Source organism: Ochotona curzoniae, unplaced genomic scaffold (assembly GCF_017591425.1).
Source record: "Ochotona curzoniae isolate NIBS_2020 unplaced genomic scaffold, NIBS_Ocur_1.0 contig_1071, whole genome shotgun sequence".
Classification (NCBI taxonomy): domain Eukaryota; kingdom Metazoa; phylum Chordata; class Mammalia; order Lagomorpha; family Ochotonidae; genus Ochotona; species Ochotona curzoniae.
Window position 1 is genome coordinate 16,941,723 of NW_024464939.1, and position 19,910 is coordinate 16,961,632.

Here is a 19,910-nt window from a genome sequence, read left to right on the forward strand (position 1 = left end):
TGTGAAAAGATCCCACATATCAAATCTTGTGCATTTTTTTGTGAATGTTGCATATGTATATAAATGTATGTAAAAATGTCCTAGAAAGCTATATTCTGAATTCATGTAGTGGTTGTCTATGAAAGAGATAGAGGGAACCTAACTTGCATGCAATATAAGTATTGTTTTTTTCCTAGTTTGTTTTCAAACTGAGAGTAAACACAAGCATAGGAGATGTTAGTTCCACTTCTGAGTGTTAGGTTTGGGGCATTTGTTGAGTTAACTCTTTCTACTTACTTTCAGTCTTTTTTTTTTAAACAAAGCAAAAAGAGAAGTATTTTCAATTTATCTAGAGTTACCCAAAATGTTAGTTTGTAAAAGCTGGTACTTAAGATTTGATTCTCAAGTATACAGCTTTTTTGGACTAAGTTGCCTTGTTACAATGAGAATGAAAATGTCAAGATAGAAGAATAAAAAAGGAAGATAGGTTAACTTTATACTGACAAGAATTAAGAGATTCATGTGCCTATGGCTAAAATTTTTAGGGGGAAGGAAAATTTACAAGAAATTAAAAGTTGTAGTCTTATTTTAAGTCTGTAATTATAATGTCTGAATGTGTAGAGAGCAGCTTAGATAATTAGGAAAAAGAATACCTGGATTTATTGTTTAAAATGTGATACATATCTCGTTGCATGTAATGGAAGTCATTAGATGAAATGAATTCTCAAAAAAGTCATAAAAATAATTTAATCCAAATATATAATCTAACTACATCTTAAAAAGTCAAAACTAGTTTTTCTTCCATTTTGAAAGTGATTCTTCACAAAAACTTTACAGCCTTTTTATTTACAGCTTCTCTCCAAGATAAAATGGCAAACCCCAAAGAGAAAACTCCAATGTGTCTGGTAAATGAGTTAGCCCGTTTCAATAGAGTCCAACCCCAGTATAAGCTTCTGAATGAAAGCGGGCCTGCTCATTCGAAGGTAAGGTTATGAAGAGAGGTGGTGAGACATACTTATCAAACTGTCGCTTATCATCTCAGGTGTTCATTGTGCTTTGTTATGGAATGGGGGTGGTGGATAACCTGAAGGTTTTTAGCTCTGTGTTAATATTTTGATGTCTATAAAAATTTATTGGTTATTATGATTTATGAAGCTTTTTCATATGTAGTAATGCTAAGAAAAACTTAAAACCATATGAGATGTAGGTATTTCATTTCTACTTTGTAAATTAAAAAATGCAGGCACAGAGAAGTTAAATGACTTAACACTTCATAAGTGCCAGTGCCAGCACTTAAATATACGTTATTTGGCTCCTAGTCACAGTGCTCTTGCATTAAACAGCAAATATTCCAACAGTTATCTATTAAGACATTTTTTCCAATATTATGTTTAAGTCTAAGATTCATAATTAATTCATAATTAATTCTAAATTTGTAGAAGCTATATGTATCAGTATTGTTGTTATCTATGCATTGCTTATAAAATTCTTTTAAATGGAAAAGTGATTTATGTTTATTGTTTTTTTCAGTTGAAAATATTTAAAATTTTAAAAACATACAATTAAATTCATTTGAAACAGAGAGAGACATTTTTAATTTGCTGGTTCATTCTCCAAATGCTTCACTGGCTAGGGCTGGGCCATAATAGTGCCAGGAGCCAAGAGCCTCATCCAGGTCTCCCATATGGCTGCAGTAGCCCAGGCACCTGAGCTATTTTACCCTGCCTTCCCAAGCACACCGTGAGGAGCTGGATGGGAAGTGGAGCAGCCAGGACTGTGACAGGTACTCATATGGAATGCTAGTGTTGTAGGAGGCTTCTTTGCTTGCCACATTGCAATGCTGGTCTCAATGCTGGAGCCATGAACAGCAGGCCCCTGTAGCTCTCCAACATCACATCCCTGAGCACTGTCCAGGTTGTGCTGTTTCTCCTGGTGCAGTCCAGAGTTAACATCTATAATAAAGCCAATTTCCCCTCAGTGTATCAGCTCTGAGTTTAATGTTCAGCTCTGCCTTTTGACTGCTCAAAAGGATGGGCAGTGTGTGGTAGGCACTGATAGTGGTTCATGTGGTTGAGCTCCAGTCCTACATGTTGGAAGACCTGTATTAAGTTCTTAGGCTTTAGCCTGGCTCAGCCCCAGCCACTGCAATAGATGGGAGTTCTTTCTCTCTATATCCTACTCTTCCCTCTCCCATCTCTCAAGTCTCCTTTCTCTTTCTCCTCTCTCTACTCTGTCTTACCCCTTACTCTCCCCCACTTCCCTCCTACAAGATACATGCTACAAAGAAACCTATATTGCAGTTAATTTTAAAGCTATGTTTAAGTATCAGTTGTGCATATTTTTCCCTGACACATTTTAAATAGTGGATATTGGAAATTATGCTAGTCATATTTTTTATGTGTGTAATATAGAAGTAATTATCTAACAGTTGATTAATATTCATAAAGCAGTTGGTTACTGAGAAATTTGTTTTCCAGTATTTTCCTCAATGTAAGAAAATTTTGTTCCCTATTAGAATCATTTATGAAGAGTTTGTCGACAATGATTAAATTTGCTCATTCTGTCTGTTCTTATGCTAGCAAATAAAATAGTTGTTACCTTGTTCTACATGTATCCTGATTTTATTTCATACCTATTCTGTATCTAATGATTGTTAGCTGGTTTCATTTTTCAGATGTTTTTTGTTCTTTTCATATCTGTCTGCCCAGTTTGTAGTGTCTTTCTGCTTTGAAAATCTTTTTGCCTTTGCTCATTTTTGATCACTTGCCTCACACATCCTATCTAACTTCTATGAAACTCTCTGATCCTCTACTTGGTCTCCAGTTGCAGCCGTTCTATATTGTGGTAAAGTGATACATGTTGCTATTACTTTTGTGCAGGATTCAGCTTATTTATAGATAGGTTTTTCACTCCTGTGTTTGCTGGTTCCTGTAGTTTCTGTCTTTCTCTGCTTCTCATTAACAGTTCTAAACTTTCCTGCTTGAGATAATCCTCCAGATAACATCCTTTGATGTTATCACCCTGATTCCTCATGGTGGTCATTTGCTCACCTCTGGGTAAATTCATCACGTAGCTCAGCTCACTTTCACTGTCTTTAACATTCCTCACATTTTCATGTTTGGTGATTTCAATATCTACATAGGTGAACATTTCAGTTCCTTGAACTTCTCCTTTAGCTAGTTATTCTTGTAAGCACATTCTGAAACTTCCCATTACTGGTGACTCCAAGACCCTTGCTTCATGATTTCATTTCAAATGTTCATCTCTTGCTGACACTTACTCCTAACTTTCACATCATTCACTGTAGCAGTTTGACTTCAACAGTGCCTCTGTACTGCAGATCCATTGATTATATCACCTTGTAACTGATCTCTGTTTTTTCCCAGCCCTCATAAACTTTTTACCCAACCTAAATTCTGTATGATTTACATATAGGTTCCCTCAGTTCTCTTTCCTCTATTGGTTAGAAATACTTGCTTGACAAAATCCTTACACCAACTCTGAACTCTACCTTTTTTCTTTCCTTCCTTTCTTTCTTTCAAAAATATGTTTCAGAAACAGTTTTATACATATATAGATATCTATATCTATGTCTATCTCTATATCTCTATATATCTCTATCTCTCTCTATCTCTCTTTATCTATCTATATCTATATCTCTATATCTCTATCTCTCTCTATCTCTATCTCTCTCTTTATCTCTCTATCTCTATCTCTATCTCTATCTCTATCTCTATCTCTATCTCTATCTCTATCTCTATCTCTATCTCTATCTCTATCTCTATCTCTATCTCTATCTCTATCTCTATCTCTATCTCTATCTCTATCTCTATCTCTATCTATGAGTAGGCCTGGGCCAGGCTGAAGCCAGGAGCCCAGGATTCTCACATGGGTGTCAGTGGTCTAAGCACCTTGACTGTCATCTGCTGTCTTCTCAGGCGCATTAGCAGGGAACTGGATTGGAAGTGGAGCAGCAGGAACTCAAATTGACACTCATATGGAATTCTGGTGCTACAGGCTGCTGCATAATCCACTGTACCACAGAGCCAGCCATTTCCTTTCTAAATTAGAGGGAACTGCCTATAGAGGCCAATTCATTTCACCTGCTCAGGGCCATTTCTCCAGTTTTGTTTTTCCTGCCTTCCCTCCCCCATTCCATTTTCTCTTCTGTGCCATTGATTTCCCTTTCAGCAGATCATTCCCATCAGCATGTGGTTATACTATTTTTTCAACTTGATAAAAGATTTCTTGACTCCACTTTTTCCTGCAGTTGTAACTTTGTTTCTCTCTTCCTATATACCGAAACCACTTGAAACAGTTGTGCATACTAGCTCTATCTGGTCAAGATTTTATTCTCACCATTCTTATCATTCAATACTAGTCAAATGGAGCATCACAGTGACTTCCTTATACATGTCTCATTCACTTTCCAGTTCTAATGTGACTTGGCTGGTCAGCTGCATTTGGTATAGGACACTGTGATGTCTACTTTTAAGTGATCTGTCCACATTTCAAATTTTTCTTTGATTTTTTTCTTTCTCTTAGTCTCTCAGGCCTTTTCTTTTATTATTTATTTCAGAAGGCCTCAGATATTTATTACTGGACCAATCTACTAGCCACAGCCCCAGTCAAACCTGTCTGGCTGTCCAGACGATGGTGGTATCTTCAGCTTGATATTGTCAAGAAGACAGTGACATTGATACAGCACAGAATATGTGTTCCATATGTTGAAGTGCAGTTTCTCACAGACCCAGCTTGGTTCTTCTCCATTGTCTCCTCTTGGAGTTATACCTGATCTTATTACCAATCTTCATTTGAACCTTTTGGGGGATGGGATGATTTTGTTTTTGTTTTTTGGCCAGGAATTTCTTAATGCTGAAGGTCTTGTGAGAAGACATGGCAAGGAAGACTTGGGGACACTCACCATGATGGCAGAGTGAAGGAGAAACTTATTTTTTTTAATATATATATATATATTATTTGAAAGGCAGAATTACAGAGAGAAGGAGACACAGAGGTGTTCTGTCTGCTGGCTTACTCCCCAAATGGCTGCAGTGACTGGGGCTGATCTGAACTGAAGCCAGGAGCCAGGAGCTTGGTTTTCCCAGGTCATACGCAGGGCACTGGAGTGGAAATGAAGCAGCTGGGACTTGAACTGGTGTTCCTATAAGATGTCGGTGTCATAGGCAGAGGCTTAGACTACAGCACAATGGTGCCGGCTCCTAGCCTTTTTAATACTGTAGGATCACAGTGTTCAGATCATGGACTTCTCATTTTCTCTTTTTTGTAAAGATACATTTGTTTACTTAATTATTTACTTAATAATTTGCACAGTGGAGAGAGGGTGAAATGGGAAGAGAGAGAAAGAGAGAGAGGCACTCACACATCCTCTTTCTGCTGTCACTCCCCACATGGCTGTGACAGCCAGGTCTGGGCCAGGCTGAAACTAGGAGTTAGCAATTCTGTCTTGTATTTCCCACATGGGTGGCAGAGTTCCAAGTGCTTGGACCATATCCACTGCATTCCCAGGCAGTTGGATCAGAAGTGGAACAGCCAGAAACAGCACTGCAATGTAGAATGCTGGTGTCATAAGCATTAGCTTAACCTGTTGTATCATAATACTGGCCCTTCTCACTCTTGCTTTACTGCCTTAGTAATTTTATACAGTCTGATTTTGTAGCCAACACCTGTATGCTGACAGTGCTCAAGTGGGTCTCCAGCTCAAAGCCCTTTCCTTTGCAATTTTGCATCTGTTTGCTAATTATTGCTACTTGACAATCCAGTAGACATTTCTGAGTACCTGACCTGTCAAGCACATGCCTTTTTTTTTTTTTCAATTTATTGATTATCTCCTTAAATTGTAACATCACTGTGTGAGGGCAGTGCTTTATTTTAGTGTATTGCTATGTTTCTAGATCTAGAAGGGGGCACATGGTAGTCACTCAGTATTTGTTAAATGAATGGATGAAAAATTGAGTTCCTTCTGTGTGGAAATATCAATGAATGAACTTTTCTAAAAGTCAAAAAGAAAGTTTGCTTATTTCTGCTTTGAAGGGGATAGATAAATATTAAATGTTTCACTTGAAAAATAATAAAATTTATTTTTTAGGAATGTATTAAAATCTACACATGGAAAATTTTCATGTGAAGCAAGTACATTGTTCAATTAGTCTTTTTTTATTGTTCCAAATCTGTTAGTGGAAGATAGCTTTAAGAAAAAATTTTGATTTTATTGCTCTTTTTCTATTCTTAAAAGTGTGTTTTAGTAGTATGCCTCCATTACAATAATTTGGTTGGAGATTCCACTTTATTCTGTTTTGATAACATTTTCTTTATTTATGAGAATGTATCAAATCATTACTATTGAAGAAGAATGCTGCATTGGCAGTGAGAATTTTGGTTATTTTAGATTATTAGTGGTTCTTCCTTTAAAATTTTCTTGATATTATTCTGTAGACTAAAATTATAACACTGTATAGTCAAGAATAAATAGAAATCTGAACACTAGGATATACTTGGAAGAAATAGATATGTATGTTAGAAGAATAGATTTTTTTCTGTTGCTTTTTCTGTTGAAGAAATATTGTTTCATTTTTTGCTTTTAAGGTTTTGGCCTAAACTATAAATTATAAGCAAGAGAAAGCATGTATTTCTAAGACTCATTGAAAGAGTTCCAATTCTGGAGAGTTCTGTGAATTTTTATTTCCTTGGAGAAGCACTGTATATCTCTGAAATAAGTTCTAATCATTAGGAATAGAAACCTTGTGGTCCGGGACTTTCTGACTTTGATATATTGAACTGATAATTAACTATTTGAAAGGCACAGAAATAGAGAGATACACCAAGATGTCCCTTAGATGGAAATCAGGAGCCCAGAACTCGGTCTAGGTTTCCCATATGGCTGGCCTTCAGCTGCCTGAGGCGTAACCTCCTGCTTTCCAGAGACTGTGTTAGCAGGGAGCAAAACTGGGACTCAGGCTCTCACTTCCTAAGCTGTAACCTATCTGCTGTACCAGCTGCTTGCTGCTGGCTCTGGTATTTTAGGTAGGGCAATTAGAGTCAGCCCAGTGCCTCCTGAAGGCTCATACATATTTAGATTCTGGTAGAGCATTGTTGGCATGAATCTTAGGAGGAAGAGTTAGATTTCTCTGTGATGCTACCCTGTTTGGCAAAGGAAGGCTGGATTGCCTGGAAGCATTCTGGATTAGTCCAGGAGGATTTTCATTTCATTAGAATGCTTTGGGAAGCCTTTGTGAGTTTTGGAGGACCTTGTGAACTAACGTGGTGTCTGTGTCTTCTCACTGCCCAGGCTTCAATGGCTGAATAGGTTTGTTGCAGTGAAAGTGGACTCCAGTAGATCTTACAGATATTGCTTATCCCTAGACAGTCCCAGGATTTCCTTGGGTTTTGCAGAGATTTGAAGATGCCTTTTGTCCACTTGTATTCTGAGTACTTTGGTCATAGAGTACTCCATTTAACCTGTAGCTCACTCTAAAAGAGTGAGTACTAGAAACATAGTTATAGTTAAGTAATATTAATTAATGACTAATATCTAACATCTAAGTCTGGATTCCTTTAGTGGAAAAAAGTGCGTATCTTTCAGAGGCTTTAAGTGAGACAAAAATGTATTTTAATGAAATATATGATAATCTATTGTAAGAAAAATTTAAACCTAGTCAGTGCTCAGTAATTTTCTTGGAACATTAATTAATTATAATTATGGGATTCTCAGGTGTGCACTTACGCAAAACCTCACGCTTATATAAGCCCTGCTCCTCCATTGCCTGCTCCCAATAAGCTCGTAGTAGTAAGTCTCATATTGAGTGTGTATCAGAATCACCATGAAACTTTAAAAAATACTTAAGCCTTGGAACTGATGTGGTGGCTCAGTTGACTAAGTGCTAGCATCCCTTATGGGTGCCAGTTTGTCCTGGCTGCTCCAGTTCCCATCCAGCTCCCTGCTTGTGACCCGAGAGTGCAGTTGAGGATGGTCCAAAGCCTTGGGACCTGCACACCCACTTGGGACACCTGGAAGGGGCTCCTGGCTTTGGATCTGCACCAGGTTCATTTGTTGCAGCCTATTGGGGTGAATTAGCAGATAGATCTTTCTTTCTGTCTCTTCTTCCTGCAAATCTGCCTTTCAAAATAAAAATAATTATGGGCCCGGCGTGGTGGCCTAGCGGCTTAAGTCCTTGCCTTGAACGCGCTGGGATCCCATATGGGCGCTGATTCTAATCCTGGCAGCTCCACTTCCCATCTAGCTTCTTGCTTGTGGCTTGGGAGGGCAGTCGAGGACAGCCCAGAGCCTAAGGACCCTGCACCTGTGTGGGACATCTGAAGGAAGTTCCTGGCTCCTGGCTCTGGATCGGCACAGCACTGGCCGTTCTGCTCACTTGGGGAGTGAATCATCAGACGGAAAATCTTCCTCTTTGTCTCTCCTCCTCTCTGTATATCTGACTTTGCAATAAAAAAAAGAAAAATCTAAAAAAAAAAAAAAAAAAAAACCAAACAAAATAAAATAATTAGACCTAAAAAAACACTTATGGTTGAATATTCCTCCAAGAAATTTAATTTGTCTTGAAGGAAGTCCAGATATGGGGATATTTTTAAAGTTGAGAAATGCACCAAGATTTGAGGAACTGTGGACAGAAGCTAATATCTTCAGGATGATGAATGATTTCTCATATTCTGCATTCCTTGATGGAGTGTGGTGACCTGTGTTTACACACTTCCTGTTTTCCTCTTTGCTGCCTTGGGTGTCACAGAATCTGAACGGTGTATGGCAACTGATAATTGTCATTCTTAAAGTGATTAATGTAACATTTGTTCTGCATTTTCATTTGCCTTTAAAAATATATTATTATTATATAAATATAAATATGTTATTTTATTTGGAAAGTCAGAGTTACAGAGAGAGAGGAAGAACCAGAGAAAGATCTTCCATCTTCTAGTTTACTACCCAAATGGCTGAGACAGGGCCAGACTGAATTTGGGAACCTGGAACTCCACCCTGGTTTCTGCTGTGGGTGGTGGGGTCCCAAGTACTTGGCCATTACCTTCTAAGGTGTGTTATGATGGAATGGGATTTAAAGTGGGGCAGATGGGACTCCAGCTGGCCTTCATATGGTTTGCCAGCAGTATACATGGCAGCTCAACACACTGTGCCACAGTAAAGGCCCCTGACCCATTTTTCTGTCTATGCTAATATACCACTTAGTTACTAGCTTTTTAATTTTTACAGTGTCAGCCCTTGGTCTCTCTTAGCATCATTTGTCTTTTCTGTGTCTTTTCCATTTAACATGGATTTTCAAGTTACCTTTCTCATTTCTATAAAAGCATCATGTTAAGATTATGAGTAATAGGGCCATGAGTATATAGTTCAATTTAGGAAAATTTAGCATCTTAGCAAAATCATGTATTTCATCTTATCAACAAATTATATAATTTATTTATATATGTTTTAGCCTCTACAAGTGATATTTGGTAGTTTTTCATGGGCAAATATTTTACATTTTTTCATTACTTTGTGTTTTGGTATGTGGTATTTTTTGTGGTGTTTTCTAAATTAAATTTATAATTTTTTTTTTTGATAATTGCTAGTAAGTACCTAAGTTTTGGCATATTGATCTAAACCCCTGCATTTTGCTAAACTCATACATCAGTCTCTTTACTATAAAAATTTTATTTGAATGTAATGATTTTATTGGTATTTTAGATGCCATTGTTGAATAAAGACAGTTAAAAAATTTCCTTTCCAATCTGATGTCTTTTGATTTTTTCTTTCCTACACTGTCGTATTGGGTAAAATGCAAGAGTAGTCATTTCTGTGTTAGTTCTGATTTGCTGGAAACCTCTTCAGTTTTTCTGCATTGTGATGTTGGATGAAGACTTTTTGTTAGCTTTTATTCGATCAAGCAAATTCTTTCCTGTTTGTCCTTTGTTGAGATTGTTCAGCATGAGTAGGACATCTGATTCTTGAATTTATCTCCTTCAAGGCATTTGTCTTTCATAGTTGTCTCTTTCAAGGAATTTAAGTTGCTCGGTTTATTGATACAAACTTGTTAAAAATATTTGCAGATTATTTAGTTATGTCATCTTTTTGTTGTTATTCTTTACTTCAGTAATTTATCCTTTTTTCCATAGTCAATCTGGCTTTTAGTTTATCAATTCTATTGGTCTTTGTTTTAAGCTAGACTTTTGTTTCATTCAGTGTTTTCCTCTTGTGTTGTCGGGATTCAAACTGGCTACTCTGGTGTGGGGTGTAGGCATCCCAGCTGGCACTTTGACCTGCACTGTCAGAGTGTCTGCTGACTGCCCTGTTGATTTCTTATTTAAATAAGTTAAATAGTTAACTTATTTAACAATAAGTTCTCGATAACTTATTTAACCAGGGATTATTTAGATATGTATTTTATTTCCAAATATTTTGGGATTTTCCAGAGGTCATTCTGTTACTGCTTTGTAATTCTAGTCTGTTTTGGTCAGAGAACATACTTTGTTTCATTTGAATTTTTTATATTTATCGAGGTGTGTTTTATGGCCCAGAATATGATCTATTTTGTGATAAGCTCTGTGGCAAGTGGAGAACAAATGTAGATTCTACTCTTTGTTTTCAGTGTCCTAAACATTTTAGTCAGATGATGTTTGTAGAAATGTTGTTCAGGTCTATTATATTCTTTCTGATTATCTGTTTATTTTGTGTCCATTATTGAGAGTAAAGATTGAATCTCTGACTTTGATTTTGAATTTTCTGTTTTTATTCTGCAAGTTTTTGCTTCACTTATTTTGAACCTGTGTTTCTCCTTAATCTTTATGCAGTGACTGTCACCATAATAAGTAATAATTCTTACTCTAAAATGTGCTTTATCTTATGTTAAATGCATGTTGTATAGTCTTTACTCAAAATTCTTAGCATCCAGGGGTGTTTTAGATTTTGGAGTTTTTTCACACTTTGCAATAATGAGATACTTTGGAAATACGAAAAACATGAAACTCATTTAATTTTTGGTAGGTAGCATGCCATTTGCACCATTTTGTTTTCACTTTTTAAATTAAGATTTATTTTACCTTTATTTGAAAGATAGAATTAACAGAGAGAAAGAGAGTTGGGGAGAGAGATTTTTCATCTGCTGGTTCTTCCCTTAAATGGCCACAATGGCCAGAGCTGGGCCTATCCGAAGCCAGAAGCATGGAGCCTTCCCTGAGTTTCCCTTGTGGGTTCATGGACCCAAGGACCTGAGTCATCCTTTGCTGCCCTTTCAGGCCATAAGCAGGGAACTGGATCAAAAGTGGAGCAGCCAGGACATGAAGTGGGTTCATATGAGATGCTGACACTATAGGGGGAGGCTCAACACACTATGCCACAACGCCAGCCCCATTGTTTTGTTTTCATTTTCACAATCATCTTATGTGTTTTTATTAGTACTTTTCCACTAAAGAAGAAAACAGAACAATCAATTTCCAGTGTTGTACATAGTACATGGGAGACCTGTAATTCATTGTCTCCAGACTTTCCTCTTGATAATACTAAACATTGTGTTACAGTGGACGCCTTAAGAGAAGTCATAGAAAGCCAGATGACTGATCTGGAGACATCTGTGTTTTACAGAATGTTCATGTTGACAGAGCTGAGAAAGCTTGATTAGGGGAAAGCCTGATATTAAGGAAACTGCCTTAGGATGGTAAACAAAACAAAACTTGTTTTTCTGTACTCTCAACACTTCACAGAAGATGAAGTGATCCTAAGTATGTGAGAGTTTCCCTCATTAGCTGACTCTTAGAGTATAGCAACTATCCTATGTAACTCATTTATGATAATAACTATGCATTCCCACAGGACTGCCCCCATTCAGATGCTAGTCTCAAGTCTGAGTCTCCCAATCTTCTAATTTACTAGCTGTAATTTTAAAGTTCTCAACTCTATTGAAGTTGAATGAAATGTTTGATAATTGAATACCAGAGGAAGTAGAGAGAGATGTGAATGAGACCAGAAAGACCAATAGGTGTTGGCTTTAAGACTGGGAAGATGGTGACATCTAGATGATTAAGGAGTAGGGGGATTAGAACACAGGAGGTAAAGCTGGGTCTAGGATTAAGGTGGTGACAGTAGAAATTGCAAAGAGAAGTTTTGACATTTGAGTGTTTAGGCAAGGGTAAATAGGCTATTAAGATTTTGAACCTGGACTTTTAAGAATAATTGATAGATTGCTTTGGAGTGTGAACTGATTTGGAGGAGATGGTATGGAGAGATGATGTTTTATATCTTGAAATTGTGGAAATATGTAATGGACGATAGATTTATTAATAGTTTAAATAGGTCAAGTTTGGAGACATGCAAGAATTAATTTAATGTGCTTTTCTGATGCCACCAGAAATCTTGAAGTCTATTGTTCATAGTGGATATTTCTCTGTTTTAGTTTTTAAATTTACTCGTTTTTTGAAAGGCAGGTTATACAGAGAGAAAGGGAGAAACAGAGAGATCTCCCATCCACTGGTTTGCTCCGCAAATGGCTGCAACAGCCGGAGCTGAGCCGCTCTGAAGCTGGGAACCACGAGCTTCTTCTGGATGTGTTGTATGCGTACAGGGACCTAAGGACTTGAGCCATACAAACCTGCTTTTACAGACCATAAGCAGAGAACTGGGTGGGAAGTGAAGCAGCCAGAATACAAACTGGAGCCCATTTGAGATCCCGGTGCTTGTAGGTGGATGATTAGCCTGCTGTGACCCTGTATTTCTGTTTTTAAGCATATGTGATCTGTATTACTTATGTTGTGATGTTAAGACCTTTACATTTTCTTTCTTTGGTGGTTAGTCTTTGTTAAGTACCATTTTTTTTCTTAACGAGCTCATCATTGAGAAATCATTTTAAATATATATTAGATATATGCTATAATTGAATCATAATGAAAATAAAACTAACCACTTTTTTTTTAAGATTTATTTTATTTATTGGAAAGTCAGATATACAGAGAGGAGGAGAGACAGAGAAAGGAAGATCTTCCGTCCGATGATTCACTCCCCAAGTGAGCAGAACGGCCGATGCTATGCCGATCTGAAGCCAGGATCCAGGAACCTCTTCTGGGTATCCCACACGGGTGCAGGGTCCCAAGGCTTTGGGCCGTTCTCGACTGCTTTCCCAGGCCACAAGCAGGGAGCTGGAAGGGAAGTGGAGCTGCCGGGATTAGAACCGGTATCCGTATGGGATCCCGGCGTGTTCAAGGGAGGACTTTAGCCGCTTGGCCACACTGCCGGGCCCTAAAACTAACCACTTTTGACATCAGCTATGTAGTTTAAGTTTCAAATAATGATAAATGTTTTTGAACTTTAAATTTGAAAAATGAGAATCTATCGGAAAAAAATCAGAGTAAGCAGTCACTATTCATGTGTCTTTCAGAGTCACTGATCATCAGTATGTTTGCCATTTTGATTTCTTGTTTCCTCTATGTTGACAGTTTTTCCTTGATCAATTTAACAGTCAGTTTTAGCTATGAGACTTTATCCTTAATTTGATGTAAGACTTTTGATGTAAGACTTTTCTGCAGGTACTTTAATTTGTGAGATGGGGATGTATTTAGCCTAGTAGTTGAGATACTGGTGTCTCATATCTGAGTATATGGGTTTGGTTCCCAACAATCCCTAAGTCTAGCTCCTGATGGGAAGCTCTTACAATTGTGTTTCTGCCACCCATGTGTGTACCCTGGATTGAGTCCCTATCTCCCAGCTTTGGCCCAGACCACTCTCAGCATGTTGAGAGTGTTAGGGAGTAAACCAGTGGCAGAGAGTATACATTCATATTCTCTCTCTTTCTCTCTCTCTTTTTCTTCCCTCTGTTCACTCCCCTTCTCTCTCCCTCCCCTCCCCATCCTTCTGTCTCAAGTTAAATAAAATTCAAAATAGCTTGTCCTCAAATTTCTCTTTCAATTTGATTTTCCATAAACAGTTTGAACTGCCTTCGTATTTTTAAATATGTAATTTGTCTTGGTCTGTTTTGTGTCTTTTTAGCAAAACCAGATTGCTAAACTAAATTTTGGAGACTGTGAAGTCAAATGCTTTGGGGCCACATCTGGCGAGGGTCTTTTTGTTGCCTCATCCGTGGTGGCATGGTAACATGAGTTCTAAATAGCTGGAGATGGCCAAACTCACTTTCTTAATAAGCCTTTTCTCTTGATTAAAACCTATTTTTACCATTCATGAGGCAGATGCTTTAGCACCTGATGACCTCTGCAGGTTTCTACCCTTCAGCATTGGTGTTAAATTTACACCAAACCGAAATGTTCAAACTAAAATATAATCCATATAGTCAATTTTTTCTGGTTCTCTTAATGTCTTTTATATCTTTAAGACATTTGTTGTATTTTGTCTTTTCATTTCTCTCTAACATCCTTTAATAGCCTTCATTCTTTTGGGTTTTCTTTTCACAGTATTGACATTTTTGGAGTCTAAGCCAGTTGTCTCACTGAATAGCCCACAAATGAAATCTGTTTGTGTTCCCATAGTTGGGATTAGGTTAAGCATTGTTTGCTGAGAATAGCACATAGTTGTTGATATGTGTGACTCACTTGATTGTATAAGGAGGCACAGGATTTCAATCTTTACAATTATTGGAGGAGCTAATTTGAATCACTTGGTTAAGTTATTGTCTACCTCATCTCCTTTCTGTAAAGATTTAATTTTTTTATAATTACTAAATAGGACTGTATTAATACTGCAGAGTAATAAGCAGTAAGTAAGAAGTAATACATTTGTATAGATATCCTGGAACTTGACCCTAGATTTTAAAGGTAACCAATAGGTTTCAGGAATCATATGTACGGAATTTAGGATGAGCAGGGGAAGGGTGATGTATGAAATGAGGATAGACAGGTAGAACCTTTGTGTCAAGCTGAATTTGAAACAGAAAGATTTTAAGCTGGTGATAATTGTGGTGATGCAATTAAGTTTGAATTTTTAGAATGACCATTTTAGCTGTAATCAATTGGGAGATTATTGCTAAAGATGATAGTAGGCTGGATTCAGTGTGACATCCTTGCCGGAAAGAAGAGGACCATTTGAGAAATATCTATGAGGTTAAAATGGACAGAATTTGCTATCATTGTGAGGATTGAAAGCGGCTTGATGATATAATATTTGATAAGGTTGTGTGCCTTATTGACTATATTATAATAAAATTATGTTTAAAATTATGTGAATAAAGATTTATTTGTTTGAAACAGAGAGTTACACAGAAAGAGGGAGAGGTAGAACTGGCTCATTTCCCAAATGGCTGTAGTGGCCAGGGCTGGGGTCAGCCACTGGGAACTTCCTTCAGATCTCCCGTGGTTTGCAGGAGCCCAACCTTGCATTCCCAGGACATTAGCAGGGAGCTAGCTGAATTGGAAGTGGAGCAATTGGGACATGAACCAGCACTTAGATGCTTTGCTGGCATCTCAGTCATTGGCCTAACTCTACCCTATAACACCAGCTTTGGAATTAGATTTTTAGATTTGCTGGAGACTAGGCCTTTTGGCTTGCTTTTTTTTTTTTTTGTTATTGTTTTAAGATTTGTTTATTTTTATTGGAAAGGCTGATTTACAGAGAGGAGAGACAGAAAGATCTTCCATCCACTGATTCACTCTCCAGATGGCTGCAATGGCTGGAGCTAATCTGAAGCCAGGAGCCAGTAGTTTCTTCTAGGTTTCCCATGCAGGTGCAGGGTCCCAAGGCTTTGAGTCATTCTCCAGTGCTTTCCTGGGCCACAAGCAGGAAGTTGGATTGGAAGTGGGGTGTTAACTGGTGCCCATATGTGATACTGGTGTTTGCAAGTGGAGGACTAATTAGTTGTACCATTGTGTTGTCTCTCCCTCCCCGCCGCCTTTTGTTTTTAACAGTTTCTAGTCCGTACTCTTTACTTTTTGAAGGACTATTTGAGTGATGTTAACAATGTGATTTTGTATAGAAAAGAGAGTTCTTGTGTTAGTCTACTGAAATACATGGTTAGAGCTGCACTTAGGTCTTTGGATAGTAAAGAACAGAATTTGGCCTGGTCTCAATCTTTGGCAAGGTAGAGTAACACTTTTGTTTCAGATAATCTCTAAGATCACTGCTAGCTCTAAAATTCTGATTCTGTGGGGGTTATATGTTTTTCTCTCTGACAGCTTCTTTTATTTCCTGAAAAATTTCAAATATTTTTTTTGTCCATTTCTGTTTTCTAAGATGTTCTCGGTGCAGCTGAGTCTTGGCGAACAGACATGGGAATCAGAAGGGAGCAGTATAAAGAAGGCCCAACAAGCTGTTGCCAATAAAGCCCTGACTGAGTCTACGCTTCCCAAACCGGTGCAGAAACCACCCAAAAGTCACGTTAACAATAATCCAGGTACGGCACTGGCTTCCCTCTGTCATGGTGCATGTATATGTTCTCTTTGTATTCCGTTTATATAGCAGGCCTTTGCACAGTCAGTAAGTATTAGTAGTGTGTGTACATACATGCATTCATGACAGCTGAATAATAGCTGAAGGTGAGAAAATTAGGTAAATAATTGCAATTATTTTAAAAAATTTGCTTTAATTTATATATAAAGATATATATTTTGCTTTTTAAATGTTGATTGAAATGTGAGTATAAAACACAGAACATAGTCGATAGTGATTTTTGCTAAGCAAATAGCCATTCTCGGAAGCCTAAGATGTCAACAGCATTATATAACCTGTCAGAATAAAATTGTATTGGGTGTTGTGCGCTGATTGATAATTTCAAGTTAATGAAGTTCATATAAGCTATTAGTCATGTATTTATTTATTTACTTGTTAACTTTTTCATTCAATTATTTACCTTCTGATGAATGTTAATATCACCTTAGACATTTTTGGGATGGAGTTAAAATCCATTTTGCTAGCTTGCAGTGATCTAGTTTGTTCCATTGTAGTCTGTGTGCTTAGGCTCATAACCAGATTGTGTAGCCGCTTCTTTAGATTGGCTTAGACTTGATTTACTCTTTCATGGCCTGCTTCGTCCTGAATTCTATCTCTTCCATGCTAGTCCCTGATCTTCTATCCAACTGATTCATTCATTTAGTAAGCTTAAATAAGCCAAACATCATTATAGTAATCATGTTTGAACTTGGTAGGAGGCTGTCTTGTTTATAGTTTTTGAAATTCTAGATTGATGGCTGATCGTTATTACCCCACCACTCCCGTTATTTATTAGGCATTTGTTTTTACATGTCTCAGGTAACTAAACATTGTCTTTTTCTCTGAACATCTTTGTCTTGTACATAAGCACACAACTTAATCATGATGGTTAAGTACCAAGTGAATATTAATAGTGTCAGTATTAAAACTAGTGAGCAGCATGAACTGAAGGAGTTGAAGTAGGTAGAGGCCTTGAAAAAAGAGTAAGCAGGGATAGAGGAAAAGAAAGCATATTCTAGACTGGCAATTCTTTGGGTTAGGGCACTGAAGTGGGAATCCAGACGATGAGTTTGGTAAAATTTTTTGTAGATGTTTTTAATTGGAGGAGGTAAATGATTAGTAAGAGATAAGAGTGGAGATGTATTTAGAGTAGATTGTTGTGAAATTGAAAGCCTGTCCTATGAAGTTACATTTTATAGTTTGGGGAAAATAACATTTATGACCAAATGAATGATGCATTTTAGGAAATTCTTTTTCACATGTGAATGGAAGGCAGAGGATACTAACAGCAGGGTCAGCTAGGAAATTATTGCCATAGGTTATGACTGAGGTAAGAAAAATACTCAGGTACTTTGAGAATTACATGCACATCTGGTCTTAACCTCTTCACCACACTGTGGAGCTGCATGTGGAGTGGAACACAACAGCCCTCCAAAACAGATGAAGTAACACAGCAGCAGCTGTGTGCTGAGCTCTGGTTCAAGTCTCCATGTAGTGCACTGTAGCAGTGATTAGCCCACCAAGAGTTGGAGGAAGAACACCAGGGAAGTTTACAAGGTCTTTGGAGATGATCATCTCTTCTGGCGAAGGTGCAGTGAGCAGAGGGGATGACTAAGTGTAATGTTACACACAGATTACAATTGTAAAGCCTGGTGAATTTCTGTGCTCCGAACTCATGGCCTCAGACTTCACATTGCCTCAGTGGCCACCCTCATGATCTTTCTGTTTTATGAAACAACTTGAAAGGAAACTGCTGTTCTTACTTTTGCTGCATTAGTTGTGGTTGCTTGTTGAAATCATAGATTAGAGTCTTTCCTTGGAACTTATTTTTCTTAATATTATATTTGCAAGATAGACTTGTACTTTTTTGCTTTTCTTTTTTGCTTTACAAAGACCAGTTTATGACATTTCTGTGGAAAAAAAATGCATACTGTAATCTTACTTTCAAATAAGGAGTTTATTTAAGATTATCATTTGAAGATACAGAAACATCACTTTTATGCGGTGTCAAGCCCAGGTAATGACATGGAAGCATAGTGTATGCCACCAGTGCATCCCAGCATATTGAAGTCTTGTTTATTGCCTTACTTAGAGGAAGCCATGTTACAAGCTTCTTCCTTCTCACTGCTTTAGCATTTAAGCTACTTGTGACTGATTATTGCATAATAAAATCAAAGCAACATGAAATGTTGGACAAATAACAAACTAATGATTAATGGAAATCTTTATGAAATTTAAAGTTTAAACTTTTAAAGGCAGAGACTGTTCTGTGGGAGTTCAAAACAATCTTTGGACAGCCGTTAGACAATTTCTGATAAAGTTAAATATAAACCTGCTGTATGATCCAGCAATGCCACTTCTAGGTTTATCCCCAAGAGAAATGAATATATATATTAAGAGATTACATTAAATATGTATCTTAAAAGAATTATTAAATGTGGTCAAAGTCATAACCTGGAAACAACCCAGATGTTGCTTGTGGAGCAGGATAAACAAATTGGGCTATTTTCATTCAGTGTGATGCTACTCAATGATTTTAAAAAGCTTAATATATGCAGAGCTTGAGAGATGAAAACAAGGTTATTATATGGAGTGAAAGAAGACAAAAAATAGTAGTCAGAAAAGAAGAGCAGGTGGACTAATCTGTGGTGCCAGAAGTTAGATTGGGTAATTTGGGGAGGTGTGTGTTGATTGGACACACGCTGAAGGAGCTGATGGACATATTTATATCCTGATTGGTTGGTAGTCACCCGAATGTTTACATGCATAAGACACTGAATTGTGTGCTTCAAGTTTATGCATGTCTGTCTGTGTTTGACTTTCTCTTTTGCTATAAGTGTATGTGTTCAATTAGGGATTGAGACTAATTAGATTTATTATTAAAGATGTTAACTTTTTTTCTTCTTCATTTTCCTACTTTTCTCTTTATTTTTCCTTCTCACTTTTTCTTAACTTTGATTTAATTCTTGACCGTATGCTGTTCAGTGTTTCCACATTAATTCTTTAGAAATAAAATAAGCAGTTTGACAAATGTTTTGGATGCCAATTGTGTATTTGTATCAGATTCCATTACACTTTAGTTTTTTTTTTTTCTTGAGTATATTCAAGAGGCAGACAGAGAAAAATGAGAAGAGAGACACAGATAGCTCTTGCACTGGCCTAAGCCCCAAATAACCATGCTGGTTGGAAATTGAGATGGAAGCCTGAAGCCAGGAGCTCAATCCAGGTCTCCCATATGGATGGCAGGAGTGTGTTACTTGAATCATCACCACTGTCTCCCAGTGTCTGCATGGGCAGAAAGCAGGAGACTGGAGTCAAGAGCAAAGCCAGGAATCAGACCTGGGTACTCTGATGTGGAATGTGGACATCTGTTTTTTTTTTTTTTTTTTTTTTTTTAAAGACTTATTTATTTATTTGAAAGACAGACTTACAGAAACGGGAAACACAGATCTCCCATCTGCTGGTTTACTGCTACAGTGGCTGCAATGGCCAGGACTGAAGTCAGGAGCCTGGAACTCCATGTGGGCCTTCCACATGGGTGGCA

The 19,910-nt window shown here is 37.5% G+C and overlaps 2 protein-coding genes across 6 annotated transcripts in view; one reads left to right on the top strand and one right to left on the bottom strand.

Moving 5' to 3' along the window:
- The window catches only part of STAU2 (staufen double-stranded RNA binding protein 2), a 297,692-nt gene that overhangs the window by 29,388 nt on the left and 248,394 nt on the right, over window positions 1–19,910 (top strand). For 3 of the 5 annotated variants that reach the window (XM_040994365.1, XM_040994341.1, XM_040994356.1), the window contains one exon: window positions 16,172–16,331. In XM_040994365.1, coding sequence (XP_040850299.1) covers window positions 16,172–16,331 — 160 coding nt within the window. Of the gene's footprint in view, window positions 1–831; window positions 963–16,171; window positions 16,332–19,910 lie in introns of all 5 variants that reach the window. The other 2 variants (XM_040994333.1, XM_040994348.1) reach the window with 1 other exon arrangement.
- LOC121165662 (60S ribosomal protein L39-like) lies at window positions 4,722–4,877 on the bottom strand. The gene has a single exon (XM_040994379.1). It carries the CDS (start codon window positions 4,875–4,877, stop codon window positions 4,722–4,724), a length of 156 nt encoding a protein of 51 aa, XP_040850313.1.

What these genes read in the sequence shown, in the direction of transcription:
- LOC121165662 (XM_040994379.1), bottom strand. Translation starts at nt 4,877, where the DNA reads ATGTCTTCTCACAAGACCTTCAGCATTAAGAAATTCCTGGCCAAAAAA.